This window comes from Leptonychotes weddellii, chromosome 13 (genome assembly GCF_054177405.1).
Source record: "Leptonychotes weddellii isolate Sample4059 chromosome 13, ASM5417740v2, whole genome shotgun sequence".
NCBI classification, from domain to species: Eukaryota; Metazoa; Chordata; class Mammalia; order Carnivora; family Phocidae; genus Leptonychotes; species Leptonychotes weddellii.
Genome location: NC_138381.1, coordinates 24,412,305 through 24,434,165, shown reverse-complemented (window position 1 = coordinate 24,434,165; position 21,861 = coordinate 24,412,305). Strand labels below are relative to the sequence as shown.

Sequence of the window (21,861 nt, the reverse complement as noted above, 5' to 3'; positions counted from 1 at the left end):
GTCTCTTCTTCTGAGTCTCCATTTCCCCCACTGTTCTTCACCCAAATAATAAAAGTAATACAATGGCAATTGAGTTTATTATTATCAATGGCACTGTAAAGAAAAAAAAAAAGTTTGTTACTATAAAGAAAATAGCAGGAAAAAACTAAGTAATAGTTACTAGCATCTAGGGAGGATGAAAATATCAATATGTCATCCATAATCATGTTGCAAATCATTGTAACAAAGGAACATGCACTGGATCATAAAATCCAAAATTTATTTTAAAGAGGGCTTGTGTGACTGGGGTTAAGAGTCACACTGGTACAACTAAATCAATATGAGACATCTGTGAACGGTGCTGGTGCAGGATTGGGAACACAGAAGCACACCAGGTCCAGGCAGAAGGAGACATGGCTGTCTGTGACACTTGACATTAGGAATAAAGGGCAAAGAAGATTCCACAGTTTCACCACTAAATTAAGAGTGAACTTATTTACCATTCTATCCAAAGTTGTGATCAAAAATCCTAACAACAAAAGAGGGAGACAGACCCTTATTTTAATGGTTTTAAGTAAAAACTTTTGAACCCTTCTTTCTCCAGTTGCTCTAAAATAATATCTAATAGGGATGCCTGGGTGGTTCAGTCAGTTAAGTGTCTGCCTTCAGCTCAGGTCATGATCCCAGCCTGCTGCTCCCCCTGCTTGTGCTCTCTCCCTCTGACAAATAAATAAATAAAATCTTTAAAATAATATCCAACAGACTGGCAGATATGGGACCTTTATTTTTCTTTCAAAAGGCTTCTAGGACTCTAGATGACTTTACTACTTGAAGCAACATAATTTCCGAAAGGTAAGAACACTGCTTTCAAGTCTGAGAGGTAACACGTGAACAGATTATACCACTGGACATTCCATTCGCATCAAGTGGTTTAGACAGAAGTAAGAAGCAAACTAAGAAAGAAAACCAGTAACTTCTAAACAGTAAAGCCAGGTTAAAGAGAAAAAAACTTCACTACAAAAATGGTGTGATAGTATTCACACTGAGAAGCTTTGCTACTTCAAATCACAAAATTAAAACTTAAAAGAGCGTTTCACTAATTTTTTTTCTTACCTCTCATCACAGTTCTTACAGATCGAATAAGGTTCATTAGCTGAGATTTAATTCCTGGCTCCTCTCCGAATCCACCAATTCCCTGGTCTGCTCCCCAGCCAACTGTGTAATATAAAAATGATTAGCTGTGTTAAAATTTATTATGCACTTGCCTTGCTCCCTCATTAGTCATCTTCTAAAAGATTAGCTTGAGTCTTTGTTAAAGACAGTAAAATACAGTCATCTGAATTAAAAGTTACCATACTGATTAAATATTGTAGAGTATATTTTTTACTTTGGTAGCAGCAACAATCTTATTTCGTTTCCACACTGATTTTATAAAATAAACTACAGTCTAAATTATTCCATGGCATTTAATTCAGTGAAGATGATTGTTGTGACATCCTGATTGGTTTTTTCCTTTTTTCAAACAAAATATGTTTTAGAACTGAAAACCAAGGCATATGGTCAAACTCGATAATTAGCTCAATTCAGAATTTGTAAAATCCCACACAATTAGCAATATAAAAATGTTGTGGCTGAGACACACTTGGGGAAATTTGAATGTAAACATGCTCACAGCTTGCTTAGGCTTTCAGAGAGTCCTCCATCCTGCCAGCTGGGGCACATCTTTCTCTTTTCATCACTCTCTTCATTTCTCCATTCTAGCTGAGGAATCTAGCCCACTACCCCACTTATTCTCTGTAGAAGAGTCTTTTACTTTCTTCTGTGTCACTTTCCTGATATACATCATTATTTCTTTACCTTTATCTGCTAGTTTTCATTACTGCCATACATTCTGCTGAAGGCCTCACTTCTGCAACTTGTCCTTCTCTGGTCTGCATTTCAGGCCCACTTTTCATATCTTAGCATTACATTGTTTTGTAGCTCCAATGACTATAGGGCTTAGTTCCTGATATGCTGGCCCTTAAACTTGATGATGGTCTTTATTTTATATGTGAAAAAACCAAGTCTCAGGAAACAAGATTGCACTTCATTTAATCAACTTTTATTTGGTCAACATGAACGTTAAGCAAGGGTTGGCCTGCTTTTTTGGTCACATCAACAGAGACTGTTGTGGGATAAAGCTTTAAAATTCGAGTTCACAGGAGAGCCGATGTGTTTGGACTCGCACTCCCCCTTCGAGGCCTAGCTCGGGCTGTGCTGAGAAGCCATCCCAGTGGACAGCAGTGTCGCCCGTTTCTGTGCCCCCGCACTGCAGCCACCGTCACAGTGGTTACAGTCAGCCTCGCTGATGTCTCACAAGACTCTCTCAACAGATGCCTCTGGAATCTAGCTGTCTTAACCCCTTGAGTTTTCTCCCTTACAGGGTCAGATCTCTCCACCACCCAATCATGTGACGATTCCCACTGCCTACTGAGTATAGTTCAAATCCTAAAACTGACATTCTAGCCTTATATCCCACCACTACCTTCCAATTCCTATTCATACTCAATGCCCATTAATTGCAGTACATGTTAAAGGCAGCTTCTGAATCTAGGTCTGACTTCAGCATCAGGGCCTTTCCTAGTTCCCTCTCATATCATAATGAACCTTCCTTCTCTTTGCTCCCCAAATAGCCTCCTGACTGTAGTAACTTTGTTCTCCTTCATGCTTAGCTGTTTTCAAGTGTCTCTCATTAGACTATAAAATCCTGGAAGACGGGGACTAAATTTAGTCTTTCTTCACCTTCCCACTCTCCTGCACTCCCACCCCACAGCAAGTATTTAGTAAAGGTTTGTGGAATTGAAGTGAGTAATAGTAGACTGAGTTAATCTGGGATAAGGTGAAACAAGGTAATTTCTAGGATCCCAATTCCAAAGAACTCCATTTCTGAATTTTTATGGCACAAGAAGTTATAACATGAACAGATCATTCCACTGTAGCTTTAGGGGAAGGGGACAGAAATCCTCCAATATCAAATGTACACATCTATCCAAATTAAAAGTAATTTTAGAAAATATACCTGCATCTTGCCTGGGCAGCATCACCCTCCTACTTCAGGATCTACTCTCCAACAAGCAAATAAACTTCTGCCGCTTCTCCAACGTTTGCTTTTACTCTATTACGAGTTTTACTACCATGTCTTTCCTCCAAATATCTGTCTCACTGTTCCAGAAGCTCACTCAGCATTGTCCACTAAATGGCAGTCCTCTTTTTGTAATCTAAGTTCAAATTGTAGCACCAGCCTTCACCTACTTACAGTGTGGTAAAAACTACTTCATATTCATCTCTAGACATATAGGATACACAAAATGACCACCCACCATCAACTGTGTCAGTTTCCAACCTCCGTAACTGCTACAAAAGATTTCTATGGGAAAGCCGCATGGCTGGGATAACTTACTTACAGAAACCTCTTTAACAGCTCTGTACAATAAAAAAAGCACTGTGGTTCTGGTTCATCATGATGGGGTCAGGGAAGAAAAAGGTCACCCTGACCCTCCTGGGGTCCCTGACTAGGTCTGAAAATTACACTGATAAAGGGTGCCTGGGTGGCTCAGTCGGTTGAGCGTCTGACTCTTGGTTTCAGTTCAGTTCATGATCTCAGGGTTGTGGGATTGAGCCCCATGTTTCTCTCCCTCTGTGTCTCTTTTTCGCTCAAAATAAATAAATAAAATCTTAAAAAAAAAAAATTACACTGATAAAAACAGATAAACAGGAAAAAGCATACAAATTCTATTAACTTTTTATAAGACAACGTCTTCAAGCACCAGTGAGGCCCACCAGTAAACAAGCCCAAGCACACAGCACAGCTTCCAATGAGCCTCTGTGCCCTACACTTAAAAATGAACTGTCAAGAAGAAACCATCCTTAACACGGAAGGACAGAGCAAAAACAGAAAAAGGAGACTTTGAGGAAGAGACAATGCAAGAAGTAGAAGAAAACCTTTTTACTATGTTTTTTTTAAGTGACTGGTTTATTCTTTATTTTTTTAAGTAATCTCCATGCCCAACATGGTGTTCAAACTCATGACCTCAAGATCAAGAGTCGAATGCTCTACTGACTGAACCAGCCAGGCACCCCAGAAGAAAACATTTTTAAAAATGAACATCCATAGAGAGCAAAGCTCCTGTACCTATGAAACAAGAACAGGATGCCATAAAAAAGGAACATTAAGGAATCAAGCCAAAGCTCTTGTTCTTGCTACATTAGCATAAGAAATTCAAGAGGTTGACAGATTAAGGTGAGGAAACCTATCAGACAAGGCTAAAGGAAAAAAGAAGAGTATCAACCTGTCAAAATAACTGGAGTTTCAGAGAGAAGAAAGAACAGACAGGGAGAAATATCAAAGAAATATTAAGAGATAATACTGTGGAACTGAAGGACATGAGCCTTTAAGCCAAAAGGACCCAATGAGAGAACAGCCCAATTAAAAAAAAAGCCCACACGCTGCCACATTTTTGTAAAATCTCAGCCCTCTGAAGACAAAGAGAACACCCTAAAGGCTTTAAGAGAGACAGTTCAGGTTGTAAAAAGAATCAGAAACAGAATGGCATCAGACTTTTTTTTTTTTTTAAGATTTTACTTATTTATTTATTTGACAGAGAGAACGAGCGAGAGCGAGAGAGAGCACAAGCAGGGGGAGTGGCAGGCAGAGCGAGAAGCAGGCTCCCTGCTGAGCAGAGAGCCCGATGTGGGACTTGATCCCAGGACTCTGGGATCATGACCTGAGCCAAAGGCAGATACTTAAGCAACTGAGCCACCCAGGTGTCCTCGGCATCAGACTTCTTTATGTCAATACTGGAAATGAGAAAATTAAGTGGAACAATGTCTTCAAAACTCTTTAGAAAAATTAGTTCCAATCTAGAATTCTATACCCAAACCACAAATCAACTAGAAGAATGACATCATTATTTTTTTATTGTTCAGCTGTGAGCAATATTCACTGATGGTAACATAAATATGGAATACCAATATTGCCAATAATTGGCTGGAGATGGGAGAGATGGGGGAGGGGATACGTGTGTGTACTTGTGCTCCCACGAGCACAAATGTGCTGCTGATGGTATAATTATACTAAACCCTTCCACAGCATTAAGTCAGCGACTCAAAACTTGGAAGAGTTGAAAATAATTGCTTTTGAGAAATGGGGCTCAGGTTGCAGAGAGATGGGGCAGGAGGCTTCTATCTTTCTTTATAAACAGAAGAGCTTTTTGACTTTTAACAACCACACACACACTTACACTGCTTTGATAAAAACAAAAATGAAATTTAAAAAGAAAGCCTGTAAAGATGCTCACCCACTGGGGAAACCCCTCTGCAATTAGGCCTTCCTCTTCAGGGCATGAACACCCTGAGGGCAGGGACAAGGTCTACAAGTGGAAAATCTTCATCTATGAGTTACTCTGAATATTTAAAAGTATGTTTTAAAACCAGCTTTAGGGGCGCCTGGGTAGCTGAGTTGATTAAGCAACTGCCAGGAGCCCAGGCTCCTGAGATCGAGTCCCACATCAGGCTCTGCTCTGCAGGAGCCTGCTTCTCCCCTCTGCCTGCTCTGCCTACCACTCCCCCTGCTTGTGTTCCCTCTCTCTGTCAAATAAATAAATAAAAAATCTTTTTAAAAAACCCCCCAAACCAACTTTAAATGGTATTGTTGGTTTCATTTCCTTTACTTGCTTTTTTTAGAATTTATCATTGCTAAAATTAACAAGCCTTTCCACCCACAGCCACAATCTCTTAGATGGTAAAAAGGACTTGTTTTCAGTATGTTATGGATTATGCGCCCAATTTTTGTTAGAAAGCATAATTTCCAACAATCTTTTTTTCTTTTAGACCTGTTTCAAAAATGTTTGAATGTATGTTTTTACATAAGAGTGACTACCAGAAAAAAATGTATTTTCCACCACTGAATAACTGCTCTTCAACAAAACAGGATAAAACTCTACAATATTGGGAGTATGACATTTTAAGCATCAGCATTGAAGTATTTTAAAAAATACTAAGTTATCAGTTAATTTTAGCCTAGTCTCTATTTCCATGCCACCAGAATGAAAAGACAACTTAATTTTAGGTAGAGAGAGTAAATCCTTTGTTTAGATATTCCATGGACAAAAAACACAAAGGTGACAAGTAAAGGACCAGATGCCATGGATTATCTTTTACTGTAACAAATAGTTTTCCCTCCAACTGCTAATTAGGGAGTCTCAGTTGTTTTTTTAAGGAAATTGGCCAAAGCTTTAAAGAGCTTTGCCTTTTTTTTTTTTTTTTAAAGGAGAAAGATTCAATTCTGCAGCTCTCTTGACATTTCCATTGCTAGAGGGCCTAGAAAAGAACAAATGGTAAGACCAGCCAGCACTGGTTGCTGCCATAATTTCAGGAAGAGAGTTAAATATAAAAAGTTACTTATTGCAAACACCAAAAATGTTCTTTTGCTGCCCAGACTTCAAAGAGTCATAAACAAAATGTCAATCCATCCAGATTCAGCCAACAACCCTCAGCCAGATACATCCTGAAGAAAAAGTATTAGAAACGTATTAGTACAGTTAGTGTTAGTATTAAAAGTATTAGTAGAGTTTTGAGGGCTGGTTGACCCTGTTTCCATACGTGCAAAAGAGATAAGCTGCTTCACTTTGTCAGTGTCACCCAAGTTTGCATGGGAATCAAATGCTATCATAGATGTGAACGTACCCAATAAACTCCAGAATAAAGAATTCTGCTAACATAAGTTTTAAAAAATTACCTTGATCAAAAAGATCAATGTTGAAGTAAATGATCTGGTATACTTGGATCAATATAATTAGTTTCCAGCTCAACATAACAATTTCTATTGAATCTGCGATGAAATTCAACAAATGCTTTTTAGACTATATATTTACAGAGAAACTTACATGTCTACATGGTTTCCTTAATGTTTTATAAACTGCCATGCTCATACCATGACTATCATACAAGGCCTGTAAAATGCCTTGCTCATTTCTCTGTATTTGTGCACACCTGATTTACTGTTTAACATCTACCTCCTTTAGGAATTCTCCCTCCATTACCTGGGCTCATACAGCTCTCACTACTCTAAATTCTAATGTTACGTTGGCTCTGGAGCAGTCATTTAAACCCTGAATCCGTAGTACCTTGTAATATTTTAACTATTGGCTATGAACTGAATTGTGTTCCCCCCAAATTCCTATGTTGAAGCCTATGTGGAGACAGGGTCTTAAGGAGGTAATTACAGTTAAATGGATCTTAAGGGTAAGGCCCTAATCTGATAGGACTGTGGCCTTACAAAAAAGAGGAAGAAGAGAGAGATCTTGATTCCCTCCCCCCTCCCTCCACCTAGCCATGTGAGAACACAGTGAGAAGGCACCCATCTGTAAGCCAGGAAGATAGCCCTCACCACACCTCGACCTGATCTTAGACTTCCAGCCTCCAGAACTGCGAGAAAATCAGTTTCTGTTGTTTAAGCTACCCAGTCTATGATACTTCCTTATGGCAGCCAGAGCTGACTCATACACTGTTTCATGTATGAAATGTTTCTTTTGTAGCACTCATAAATGCTACCGGACATAATACTTGTCAAATGGATCCACACCCGGCACCACAAACAAAAACTAGTAAGAATAATGTGGGCAGGTATTAAAATTCACTGCGTGTATGTTTTTTTTTTCTTGTACAAAAAGGGAATTTGCATCATTGTGGAACACCAGAAGAAACACATTCTCTGCAATACAGTCAAAATACTGGCTAAACTGGGCGCCTGGGTGGCTCAGTTGGTTAAGCAACTGCCTTCGGCTCAGGTCATGATCCTGGAGTCCCGGGATCGAGTCCCGAATCGGGTTACCTGCTCAGCAGGGAGTCTGCTTCTCCCTCTGACCCTCCTCCCTCTCATGCTCTCTGTCTCTCATTCTCTCTGTCTCAAATAAATAAATAAAATCTTTAAAAAAAAAAAAATACTGGCTAAACTATTTGGTATAAACATACAGCTCTCCAATCAGGAGTTGCAAGAATATGATAATGGTAATGTTACTCAGTTATTTAGAAAATACTCACTGACTGACGGAACTGTAAAAATGCGAGAATCCTTGTCATCGGTCTCCTGGAGAAGACCAGAAAGGAACCGCAGTAGTGCTACAACCTATGAAATAGGTCAGTGATGGTTTCTAGGAGAGGCAAATGGCAGAGGGAGGCCTTAAAGAACAGTGTGAGGTAAGTCAAGGAACCTGAAGGCAGAGGAAGTATGCATAAAGGCTCAGGAGCGAAGAAGAGCACCACGGTAAGAATGGCACACAGGGTAAATACTGGGGAAGGGTAAAAGAAAGGGAAGGACAGAGAAGAAAGAATACATTATGGTGAGCTCGTAGGTCACACAAGGGAGTCTGACTTTTATACTGGAGGCTATGAGTATTAAAGAATTCAAGAATTTCAAACCACTGAGGAACATGTTCAGCTTCTCATAGAAGGTTAAACAAAGAGAAATAAAACTGGGGGCGCCTGGGTGGCTCAGTTGTTATGCGTCTGCCTTTGGCTCAGGTCAGGATCCCAGGGTCCTGGGATCGAGCCCTGCATCGGGCTCCCTGCTCAGCGGGGAGCCTGCTTCTCCCTCTCCCACTCCCCCTGCTTCTGTTCCCTCTCTCGCTGTGTCTCTCTCTGTCAAATAAATAAATAAAATCATTAAAAAAAAAAAAGGGAGAGAGAGAGAAACAAAACTGGAGGGAGGGTGACCAGTGAGGAGGTTACTATGAAAATCTAGGCAAGAGTCAAGAGCCTACATAAACAATATTTAACAAATACTCAAAATATCTTAAAATTCTATTTTAAAACATATTTAGATATTTCACTTTTTATTTTTTGTAGTTATTGCTACACCCAACATGGGGGTTGGATTGAGAGTCACATGGTCCTCTGACTGAGTCAGCCAAGCACCCCTGAATAAGGGGAGTTTTTTTTTTTTTAAGTTGGCTCCATGCCCAATGTGGGGCTTGAACTCAAGACCCTGAAATCAAGAGTGGCATGTTCTCCCGACTAAGCCAGCCAAGCGCCCCTTAGATATTTTAAAATAACAGCTTATCGACTTAGACAAGGCAATGTGGTGTTTTCCCTTAGTTCTGGGACCATATTCAAAACATATATTCAGACAAAATATCTGTGCTACTTCTGGAGAGAAGAGGAAATGAAGACAAGATTCTAGGAGGAAAGTATTAACATTTCTGGGCCATTCCAACAGTTTGTAGTAGTGATTTTCATTTAGGGGCACAAAGCTAAGTCACCTGCAGAAATCTTGGAGAAGACACTGCTGAATTTCACTTCTGGAAAATTTAAATGCAGGTCTGGAGTAAGGTCTGGGCATTGTATTCTCTTTCAAAATTGTTTTGGCAATTCTGGGTCCATTTCCTTTAGGAGCACTTGTCAGTTTCTGCAAAAAGCCAACTGGGATTTTGATAGACTTGCATTAAATCTGTAAATCAATAATATTAAGTATTGTCATCTTAATGATATTAAGTCTTCTGATCCATGACCATAGATGTCTTTATTTTCTTTAATTACCTTTAAGAATATCTTTATTCTTTAATTCCATTCAACAATGCCTATGTTTTTCATAGTATGAGACTTGCACCTCTTCTGTTAAATTTATCCCTAAGTATTTTATTACTTATATTGTAAATGAAATTGTTTCTTTAATTTCCTTTTCAATTGTTCATTGTTCATATATAGAAAAACAATTGCTTTTTGCTCCTGACCTCGTATCCTACAACCTTACTGAACTCATTTATTCGTTACAATAGTTTTTTAGTGACCCCATAGGATTTTCTATACACAGGATTATGTCATCTGCAAACAAGGGATAGTTTTACTTTTTCAGCCTCACTATCTGAATGTCTCTTATTTCTTTTTTTTTCATCTAACTGCCCTGGCTAGAATATCCAGTATAATGCTAAAGAGAAGTGGCATCAACTGTGTGTTACTACAGTAGATTTCAAATAGCCAAAGCAATCTTGAGAAAGAAGAGGAAAGCTGGAGGCATCATGTGCCCTGATTTCAAACTATATATAAAGATGCGGTAATAAATAAAAGTATGTGGAAAAAGGGAACCTTTGTGCATGGTTGATGGAAATGTAAATTGGTGCAGCCACTATGAAGAACAGTATGGAGGTTCTTCAAAAAATTAAAAATAGAACTATCAGGGCACCTGGGTGGCTCAGTTGGTTAAGCATCCACCTCTTGGTTTTGGCTCAGGTTATGATGTCAGGGTCGTGAGATCACATCCTGCACTGGCATACTGCTCCGTGAGGCATCTCCCTCTTCCTCTGCCCCTCCCCCCACTCACAGGTGCTCTCTCTCTCTCTCTCAAATAAATAAATAAATCTTTAAAAAATATTAAAAATAGCACTACCATTTGATCCAGCAATCCCACTTCTGAGTATTTCTCCAAGAGAAATCACTATCTTGAAGAGATATTTGCACTCCTATGTTTATCGCAGCATTATTCACAATAGCCAAGATACGGAAACAGTCTAAGTATGCACTGAGAGATGAATGGAAAAAGAAAATGTGGTGTATATATTAAATGGAATATTATTCAGCTATTAAAAAGAAGAGAAACCTGCCATTTGTGACAACATGAGTAAATCCTGAGGTTATTACAGTAAGTGAAATAAGCCAAACAAATATTATATTATCTCACTTATGTGTGGAATCTCAAACTCTTGGAAACAGAGAGTAGTATGGTGGTTGCCAGAGGTTGAGTGGGTGAGCAAAATGGGAAATTCCTGGTCAAAAGGTACTACCTTTCAGTTATAAGATGAGTAAGTTCCAGGGATCTAATGTGCAGCATGGTGACTATAGTTAACAATACTGTACTGCATGCCTGAAAGTTGCATTGAGAATAAATTTTAAATGTTCTTATCACCACAACCACAACCAAATTATAATTATTTGACACGAAGAACACTAACTGGGGTAAGCATTTTGCAGTATATACGTGTATCGAATGATCACTGTACACTTTATACAACGTTATACAGGTACACCTTATTTTATTGCCCCCCTTTATTGCACTTCCCAGAGTGTGTGTTCTTTACAAATTGAAGGTTTATGGCAATTCTGTGTCAAGCAAGTCTATCGGTGCCATTTTTCCAACAGCTCACTTTGTGTCTCTATCACATTTTGGTAATTCTCACAGTATTGCAAACTTTTCCACTATTACTGTATTTGTTACGGTGATCTCCCTTTTTATCACTTTCCACTCACTTCGCCACACATTCCAATTCGGGTTTTATCCACAGTTGTAACTGCTTGTGTAAAATCACCAATGACTTCTATTACCCCGAATGCTTAGGACCTTTTTCTGTCCTTACCTGTCCTTCCCTGAACATTCCCCTCTTGTACCATGCCTCCTTCTTCAAACACTCGACTTCTGTGAAACTCCACTGTCTAGATTTTCCCATTTCTCTTGTTTTGCTCATTCATCAATTTCTCCTATCAGTTCTTCCAACTCTACCTAAACATTAAATATTGGAAGAGATTCTGGGACTGTCCTGGTCACCAACTCTCTTTGTACTGTATTCTTTCCCTGAGCAATTTCATCTCTTCATATGGCTTCATTTATCATCTGTGGTTGACAAAGTCAAATTCAATCTCCACTGTGGCTCTTGCTTCTGTTCTATGGACTTAACTCCAACTGACTATCCCACACATCCACCTGCATATCTCATAGAAATCTCAAACTCACCATGTCCAAAACTTATTTCACTATATTTTCACCTTCTTACCTACCACCGCTGCCCTCATTTTTCCTTCAGTACTATCTAACTTGGTAAAGGTACTATGCTTCACTCAGTTGCTAAGCCAGAAAACCTAGAGATCTTTGACTTTTTCCTCTTCCGCATTCCCAATGACCGAACAGTAAAATTCTGCCTTTTCTATCTTTAAAATATCTTCTGATTTGTATTAGTCTCCTAGGACTACTATAACAAAATGCCACAAAATGTATGGCTTAGCAGAAATGTATTTTCTCACGGTTCTGGAGACCAGAAGTCCAAAATCAAGGTGTTAGCAGGGTTGGTTCCTTTTGGGGACTCTGAAGATCTCATCCATGCCTCTCAATGCCTCTGGTAGTTACTGGCAATCCTTGGCATTCTTTGGTTTCTTGCTGCATCATTCCAATCTCTGCCTCTGTTGTCATTTGGCCTTCTTCCCCCACGTTTCTTTTTTTTAAGATTTTATTTATTTATTTGAGAGAGAGAATGAGAGACAGAGAGCACGAGAGGGAAGAGGGTCAGAGGGAGAAGCAGACCCCCCGCTGAGCAGGGAGCACGATGTGGGACTCGATCCCGGGACTCCAGGATCATGACCTGAGCTGAAGGCAGCTGCTTAACTGACTGAGCCACCCAAGTGCCCTTCCCCCACGTTTCTGTATCTCTCTCTTTATATGGACACCTCATTGGATCTAAGGCCATCCTAATCCAGTGTGACCTTATCTTGACTTGATTATACCTGCAAAGACCCTAATTCCAAATAAGGTCACCTAGATGGTACCAAGGGTTAGGACTTCAATGTATCTTTGGGGGGGACACAATTCAACCCCCACATACCTTCTACTTTTCTGTACAGTATACTAGTGAGGAGATGAACTTCTGAGTCAGAATGCCTAAGGTGAATCCTAGCTCTGCCACTTTCTAGCTGTGTGATCATAGAAAAGTTACCTACTCTCTTTTGTACTTCTGGTTTCCTATCTGTAAACTGGGGATGAAAACAGTACCTATCTCATAGGGTTGTTGTGAAGGTTATACAAGTTAATATATGCAAAGCACTTGATACAGATCCTAGTATGTGGTGTTAAGTGTTAGTTATTATTATACCAACTCAACTGATGTGATACCTACCATTTCTACTTGCCCTGTTTGGAATGGTGCTTCCCACACCCACTATTCTACCCTTCCAGTCTGTTCTCCACACTGCAGTAAGGCTTTTGCAAATAACACAAATCTGGTCATGTCACTGCCCTGCTTAAAACCTTAAAACCTCGTTTTCACCTGCCCCAATTTTCACAAGAGCTCTTACTCCTCACCCTCCCAACCCTTTGCCTAATTAATGTTTACTTACTTACTAGATTTTGGGTTAAACACACTTCCTCCAGAACGCTTTCAAAGATTCACAAGCTAGTGTTTCCCTGCACTTCTCTTCCATAATATTCTGCATACTTGTCATTGTTACTTGTTTATTTTTTACTTAACTTCCATTAGAAGGGCAAGTGACTCCTGTAACCTCAGCTCTTAATTACATGGGCTCGGCACATAATTTGTGCTCAATAAATCTGAAGGAATAAATGAAATGAATCAATCTTGCTCATGGGTTTGGGCTTCACTGACTCACACAGACATATCTGGCATACTTACAGACAAATAATGGTATATTTTGTATATTAGGTATACTTGCACAGACAAATGATGCACATCATGCAGTATCCTGTCTTAATTTTGCCTCATACATCAAGAAGTGCCCCGCCCAGGACAACATGGAAATCGCCGTATTCTGTGGTATGACAAGCATAACTGTTGTCTTCATCTTGGTATTCTTAGATTCTAGCCTGGCACACTGTAGACACCCAATAAACTGTGCTGAATAAACTTCTTGGAACGTGGGCGTCTGGATGCCATGATAATCCCAACACCTTCCCTTTCCTCCTAGTCTCAAACACCAGGAACCCCTATGGCCCTCCATCAGTTCATTCTTCTAATTACCCAGGCTCCAAAATGAGCCACGCCCCTCCCTCTGTAACTAAAACCTCAGACCCTAGGTTTCTGATCATTAAAAGCGATCACAGAGGCCTGCGTTAACTTACTAAACTAATCGCAGGCAGAGGCTTCCCTGGCTCTTCTCTGTACCCCTTCCCATCCCAATTCCCGGGGTCCCGCACACAGGAGACATCTGTTAAATAATCTTCGTCCCGCTGTTGAGCTCAAACTCGGTGAGACGGGAAGTGGCTCGGCTTCTTCCCTCCAAGGAAGCGCCGCAAGAGTCGAGCCCTCGGACTCCCGTAGGTCGCGGCCCAGGGTGTCCCCTCCCGCGGCCCGCCTGGGCTCCGCGCCCCCGGGGCTCCGCCGCCGCCCCCTCAGCCCTACCCCGCGGTCCCACTCACTGTTCTTGAGGAAGCGCTCCTCGTGCAGCACGGCGATGGCATTGACGCAGAGCAGGGCCGCCTGCAGCAGCGAATACAAGGTAAAGGCCATGGCCGCCCGGAGCCGCCCCGAGGCCCAACTGATTTTTCTACCGGCGCCGCAGGGTACGTGGCGCTGCCACGGCCGGCGCTCTCCTACGGGAGCCGGGGAGGCCCCAAACGCGCTCTCCCAGAAGCTCCGCCCCGATCCGGCTAGGACCCGCCCCGCGCTTACGTCAGCAAGGCGCATGTGATCGGCGGTCTAGACCTGTGCAGTCCAGTGCAGTAGCCAGGCACGTGTGGCTGCTGAAAGCCGGAAATGTGGCCGGTCGCAGTTGAGCTGCTGTAAAGCGTGAGACTGTACACGCCGGATTTCAAAGACTTAGGACGAAAACGACGTAAAATCTCCCTTAATTTTTTTTAAATGTTGATTACATGTTGGAATGTTGATTACATGTTGAAATCAAAATATAATAGGTAAATAAAATGAATTAGGAACATAACTTTTACTGTAGGGGCGCCTGGGTGGTTCAGTCCTTTAAGCGTCTGCCTTCGGCTGGGGTCATGATTCCGGGGTCCTGGGATCAGCCTGGAGTCTGGCTCCCTGCTCAGCGGGGAGACTGCTTCTCCCTCTCCCTCTGCTGTTCCCCCTGCTTGTGCTCTGTCTCTCATAAATAAATAAAATGTTAAAAAAAAAAAATTAACTTTTACTGTTTACTTCTACTTTTTTTTTTTTTAAGAGTTTATTTATTTGACAGAGAGAGACACAGCGAGAGCAGGAACACAAGCAGGGGGGAGTGGGAGAGGGAGAAGCAGGCTTCCCGCTGAGCAGGGAACCCGATGTGGGGCTCGATGCCAGGACCCTGGGATCATGTCCTGAGCCAAAGACAGATGCATCAGGCTCTGTGCTAGGCGGGAAGCCTGCTTCTCCCTCTCCCACTCCCTGCTTATGTTCCCTCTCTCGCTGTCTCTCTCTCTGTCAAATAAATAAAGTCTTTAAGAAAAAAATGTAATCATCAGGAAGAATAGGGCCTCTGTTTCCCAGTGTCTGTAGGAGGGTAGAATCCTAATTTTGATAATTGTCAGCTCACCGTCACAACTGGCCAGTCAACATTTACACTGACTACCCCTCTAATTTTTCACTTCTCTGACTCTACTGAGCCCCTGTTCACCTCCCTTTGTTCTCCCTTTAAAATGCCCAGTCACCTCTGTACAAATTGAAATTGAGGTCAGTTTGCATTTGACCCTCTTGCTTATTGCAATGGTATATTACAGATTAAAATCTGTCTTTACCATTGTAACAGGGATTAGCTTTGTTTATCTTTGACTGAGGGCAGCAGTAAGAAGCTGAGCCTGATTATGTTGAATTTTAGATATTGTTGAGGCCAAGTATGCAAATTAGTCACCTTCTGAACTTCTCATGGTCCCCTAAAATAGAAAATAGAAAAGCAGCACATTAGTCCCAGAAAGCACTTTGGAGGCCCATGTGCTTGTTGCTGTGGCTGCTGCTGGAAGAGACACTAGCCAAAAAAAAGAATAATTAGTTAATCTCCCAAGAAGAAATTAAGCTTAAATAAGCCAACTAGTTAGTACCTACAGGGAAGAAGAGATGTATTATTTCCCACAGACACACATAAACACTACCTCCATAATCGGTTCTAAATGCAAATCAGGTAGGGAGAGACACAGGAAGATAAAGTAAAGGAAATAAAAGAAACAACAAGATACCAACAAATCCTCCAGTTTTTCAAGGTCCACAAAGCTCTAGACTCTGGTGGTAGAGAAGGAAGGTTGTTCTCGTAAGTGGACGGTGACCAATCCAGGATTGCTACCCTGGGCTGGGAGAGGGGAGAGGGCACCCAGGGGACCTTGTCTGGCAGCTTTGGTTGAACAGTGAATAACAGTTTTTACTAGCTTGTATATTTACTGAGGAGGGGGTAATGGGGGGGGGTGGCTGGAGATTATGGGGATAGATGCAGAGGAGGTGGGGTAAAGCCTCTCACAGTTACCTCTTTGTGTCACTCGCCCCTGGGTCACAACTCACTTGATTCATTTCTTTTATTTTCAAAAGAATCAGGTTAACCTCTCTGGGCCTCTGTTACTTCATCTATAAAATTAGGTGATTATGATCTCTAAGGCTCCTTCAGCCCCCAAAATCTCTAGATCTAGCAAAAGCAGCTTAAAATATAAGATAGTGTACGAGTACTAGTACCCCATTATCTGATCCACTATTTTTCAAAAATCCAGGCTTGTAGACTAAGCTGATAATAGCAGATTATATTTTTTAAAAGAATTGTTCCTCGGATGTCCTTACTTCCAAAAAAATTTAAAAGCCTGGAATTTTTAAAATATATTTATTAAACAGTTGTCTCAGTTTAGAAAAAAATCTTTCCCCAAACAAAGAAATGGGTAAAATGCATATTCTGTATCTTAGTAGCTTGAGGGAAAAAAAAAAAAAAAACCCAACTGGGTATAGCCTATTTAAAATTAGAACTTGCTGCATGGTGCTGAGCTTCTGATGTCAGTGTGGTACGTTTTCATGCATTCATATTAGATACCCTACCAGACGCTTCTGTTGAGCAGTTTTCAATTTCACATACAGATGTCTCCTTATCATTTGCTTCAAGTTGTGTTTTTTTGTCTTCAGACTGTTAGATGGCACACTTTGGCATCTTGGACCATCTTGCCACAGACTTTCTTTGCAACTGGTACTATGGAATCAATGTTTTCATTCCTGTAACAAAAATCAAAGAATTAATGCCTTCAGTAAAGTTCCTTTAGGCAAGGGGGAGCAATGGTTAAGATGATGTCTAGGGTAACCTTTATGTTTGGCCTCTGATTAGATGTGGGGGGGCAGGGTAGATGTAGAATTCAAACTTACCTTTTAAAGGTAAGTGCTCCAGGATGGACTCAGTCCATGGACTTAGGAGAAATTGCATTATTGAACTCAACTTTTACCCTTCCATGTACCGGTGCCTTTGCCTTTTCATTTGACTGATCCTTGACTTTGGGTTCAGCTATATGACTTGCTCTGGCCAATAGAATAAGAAGGAAGAAATGCTGGGCCAGCTCTGAGCCTAGACCTCAAAAGGCCTTATATGTTTCTTTCTTTTTTTTTTTTTTAAGATTTTTTATTTATTTATTTGACAGAGAGAGATAGCAAGAGCAGGAACACAAGCAGGGGGAGTGGGAGAGGGAGAAGCAGGCTTCCCGCCAAGAAGGGAGCCTGATGCGGGGCTGAGCTGAAGGCAGATGCTTAACGACTGACCCACCCAGGTGCCCCGGCCTTATATGTTTCTTTGTTGTGCCTCTGACATTGCCATGGGGCAGGGGGGAGTTCAAACAGCAACCACGCCTGAGCCAGTCCACTGGTTCTAGGAGACGGATGAAAGATACTTAAAGCAGAACCAAATCACCCCCCACACGACCAGCCTAGATCAGCAAACCCTTATCCAAGTATAGATCCATGAGAACAGATGATTGTTGTTTTAAGTCACTAAATTTTGGGATTGTTTGTCCCACAGTATTTTTGAAGCAACAGATTTCTACTCACACTCCCTTGGTGATCTAACTTATTCTAACAGCTTGACAACATTTGTATACTCTGAAGACTTCCAAATTTATATCTCCTACCCAGAACTCACTCATGAACTCTTGGCTGATATTTCCAGCTGACTATCACTTGGGGGTCTGATAGACATCTCAAACTTACCTTGCCCAAAACTGAATTCCTGATTTCCCTCTGAAACCCACTTCTCTCGCAGTCATCCATTTCCGTTCATGGCAACGCTGTCCTTCCAGTGGTTCAAGGAAAAATCCTTGGATTGTCCTTCACTCTATCTCTTTGTCTCACACTCTATATATAGTCTATCAGCAAATTATTTTGACTTTAACTTCAATATATATCCAAATCTGACTACTTCTCATCTTCCCTACCACCAAAACCCTGGTGCAAGCCACCATCATCTCTTGCATAGATTAGCACAGTAGCTCCTAATCCACGGTTTTTGCTTCCCCTCAGTTTATTCTCCCCAGAGCAGCCCGAGTACTCTTTCAAAGTTAAGTAAGGAAAGTAATTTATTTGTTGAGAGAACTGGGTCATTTGTCCTGTAGAACTTCCCACATTCTGAATTTTGCCGATTGTATCCCCATGGTCCTGGCTGACTTAAATATTATGCACAATACCTGAATCATCGGTAACAAAATGAAAACACTTGATTGAAGAAAATAGTCACTATTGAAACTGACTAAACCTTTTCACTCACTCAATGGAAAATATCAGGTATGTGGTAAAGAAAAAATGTTTGCAAGTCAGATCTTAGCATAAGTCTACAATAAATGTGCTAGCTGTTCTCTTTCCATTCCTATTTTTAAATCTCAGCATTTCTATTCCTGTGTTCATTAAAAACTAGTTCACGAAGATAAGGATTATGTATGTTATTTATCAAACATTTAGACTCACCTTGAAGAATGATAAAAATGGATTATTAGTTTTTAACATTTTTGTCCTGCTATATTTCAATAGATATATTTATTTTATTGTCTGTCTGAGATATGAATCAATGATGACTGAGGTATGTTTGCTTTTAATCTTGTTATTTACAATGACAACCTTGAGTTTAAATGGGTTTATGGCAGCAGAATTCACCTAAATGGGTTCTATTTGAGGTAAGCATTGGACTAAAATAGGAAAATCCCACAAGAAGAGCCTCATTCATGTTTATGGATTCATACAAGCTATTCCTGGTATGAGACTCAAATGAAACCATTTGCAAGCTGAAAGCTTGTGCATTATGAAGTGTTTCTGGAAATAGGGCTCTTGGAAATGGAAAGTTTCCTTAAAAAATAAAAGTGAGTCACTGTATCTATTTTTAAAGGGAATTAATTCTGAATGGCTACATATAGCTGACTAGTTTTATTTCAAAAAAAAAAAACAACAAACCTACTGAGTAAATAAAAGCAGAATAAGATACTAGAGAAACTACTTACTCAAATGAATATCATTCCTTCACTCACTCATCCCTTTGTTCATTCTGTCACTCAAGGATAATTTATTGAACTTCTAAGCCATGCTTTACATTGTTCAAGGGGTTGGGTGAAGTGCAGTAGGCTAAGCACAAAGAACCTTCAGACATGCTCTTGCTCTGATGAAAATGATAACTAGTAGGAAAACCGAGGCATAGAATGCAAGGAGTTACAAAGCTGTAAACGCTCAGTGCTTAAAATAAAGGGTAAGTAAGAATAAAAGATAGTTTAGGACAGTGTCTCCCAAACTTGTCGGATCATAATCACCTGAGGGCCTTTAAATATACAGGCTTTTCTTCTAGTTCAAGATGACACATCAAGTGCATGTTTTTCTCATCACTGCTTTCCGAGACTCCATTACATTACAAATGAAAAAAAAGGGTGGGGGGAAGACTTTTCTAATAGTAAAGATAGAGAGGAATATAAGAAATTTCAACAATGTGTGGAAGATAAGAAAAGAAAAGAAAAAAAGGAAGGAAGCATATTGATGGATGACACTCAGTGGATGAACTTGTAGCCCAGAACAAACCACAAAAGGGTCGCAGTGGAGGGGTGGAAATCGTTGTCCTGAAGAATTTTACAGAATCTCCTGATTCAGAGTTGGTACAACAGAGATCCAGAAGGAGAAGCAGGGCTGAAAACAGATGGGTTGATTGATGATCTTTGTACGCAGTACTTAGCTTTCCCAGCCCTGACTCCCAAACTGCTTGGACGATATAGCAACCAGTCTGCATTTGCCCCTGGGCAAGACTGAAAGGACTTTACTGTTAGGAAATTAAAGTATCTGAGAAGAGCTAAGGCTTCTCATGTGCACGTTGCTGCTCTGGAGTGGGGCTGTTCTTTCTGCGTTTGGGAGGCTCTTAGTTTGACTGCTGACTCCCTACAGGTTCAACCTACAGCTAAGCAGCTGATTTCATGATTTTCCAAGTACACAGAGCTTCCACTTAGATGTTTCTCCACACACCAATTATATAAATATCCATTCAATTTTATTATTATTAAATATAAACAGGCCACCTGGACACATGATGAAAACCAGCAAGACGAAAAGGAAAGACCAGGAGGAAAAACTCAGTGAAACTGACCTCAGATGGGGACAGAGATAATTCAGGGGGAAAAAAAAAGGCTGTATATCTGAAACTAACATAACACTGTATGTTAATTATACTTTATTTAAAAAAGAAAAAAGGCTAATTAGTGATAATGAAACTGATTTGACAGGCATTAAAAAAAATTTTTTTTCAGATATTTCTATACAGAAGGAACACTCAGAGAAAAAGAATGAATTCTTAAAATGAAAACCATGATAGCCCTCCAAAAAGGTTCACTGGAAGATAAAGTTGAGGGACTATCCAAGAATACAGAAAAAAAGAAAAAAAACACCAAAGATAAAAGTATGAGACAGGACAGAAATATAGAAAGCTTAGGGAAAATGAGAGTTTCATAAGGAAAGAAGTACAGGACAGGAAATAATATAAACAAAAATTTCCAGAGATGAAAAATACATGGAGTGGTCAAACTGAAAAGACTAAGGACTTACCAGGTATGCAGTAGGTTAAATGGTAAAAAATATAAACAAACAAACAAACAAACAAACAAAAATTAAAACAAAAAACAAAAAAAAGCATTAGCCAGATTCATCATCATGAAATTTCAAAAACTTATTACATCTTAAATTTAAAAATCCTATTAAAAATTCTGAAAACTTCAAGGGAGGAAAAATATTACCTATAAAGAAATAAGAAGCTGATCAGCACTAAATATGGAAGACAACGGTGTACTTCTTTCAAGGTTTTGAAAGAAAATAATTTTAGATCTAAAATTCTATAGCCAATCAAACAATCTATATTAATGGTGAGGGCAAAATGAAGATTTTTCAGATAAAGGCAAAACTAATTAAAAAAAAAGATTTTATTTATTTATTTATTTGACAGAGAGAGAGAGACAAAAGCAGGGTAAGTGGCAGGCAGAGGGAGAGGGAGAAGCACTCTTCCCACTGAACAAGGAGTCTGATGTGGAGCTTGATCCCTGGACCTCAGGATCATTACCTGAGCCGAAGGCAATTACTTAACCCACTGAGCCACCCAGGTGCCCCAAAACCAACATTTTTTAAACAAAATTATTATTATTATTACTATTATTATATTTTTTATTTAAGTAGGCTCTACACCTAGCACAGAGCCCAGAGAAGGGCCTGAACTTCAAGACCCTGAGATCAAGACCTGAGCTGAGATCAAAAGTTGGATGCTTTACTGAGTGAGCCACCCAGGTGCCTCAAACAAAATTACTATTATTATTTATTTTATTTTGGCGGGGGGGGGAGGGGCAGAGGGAGAGAGAGAATCGACACGGGGCTTAATCTCACAACCCTGAGATCATGACCTGAGCTGAAATCAAGACTGGGATGCATAACCAACTAAGCCACCAGGTGCCCCCCCAAATTATTTTTTAAAAAGACTTTAGACATGCAAAACACTCAAAAAGTTTTTGCCTAGCTAACAAATACATACTGTGTACCTATTTCGGCATTCTCTTAGGCAGTAGAGATAGAGCAAGAAACGTGATGGATGCCCTGCCTTCAAGAAATTTATATTTTAAAGAAGGTAAGTTTCAAGCATCCTTCTGGAGAAAATTATTTGGAGATGTACTCCAGCAATAGATTAGTAAAAAAC

At 40.2% G+C, this 21,861-nt stretch overlaps 1 protein-coding gene across 1 annotated transcript in view; it reads right to left on the bottom strand.

The window, feature by feature from the left end:
• The window catches only part of IER3IP1 (immediate early response 3 interacting protein 1), a 17,580-nt gene extending 3,259 nt beyond the window's left edge, over positions 1–14,321 (bottom strand). Inside the window, exons 1-3 of the mRNA XM_081801325.1 lie at positions 14,147–14,321; positions 1,093–1,194; positions 1–93 (exon numbers count right to left, since the gene is read on the bottom strand). Of these exons, the coding sequence (XP_081657451.1) occupies positions 38–93; positions 1,093–1,194; positions 14,147–14,237 (249 nt within the window). The 5' untranslated portion in view covers positions 14,238–14,321 and the 3' untranslated portion in view covers positions 1–37. The remainder of the gene's footprint in view (positions 94–1,092; positions 1,195–14,146) is intronic.
• Between the last annotated feature and the right edge of the window lie 7,540 nt (positions 14,322–21,861).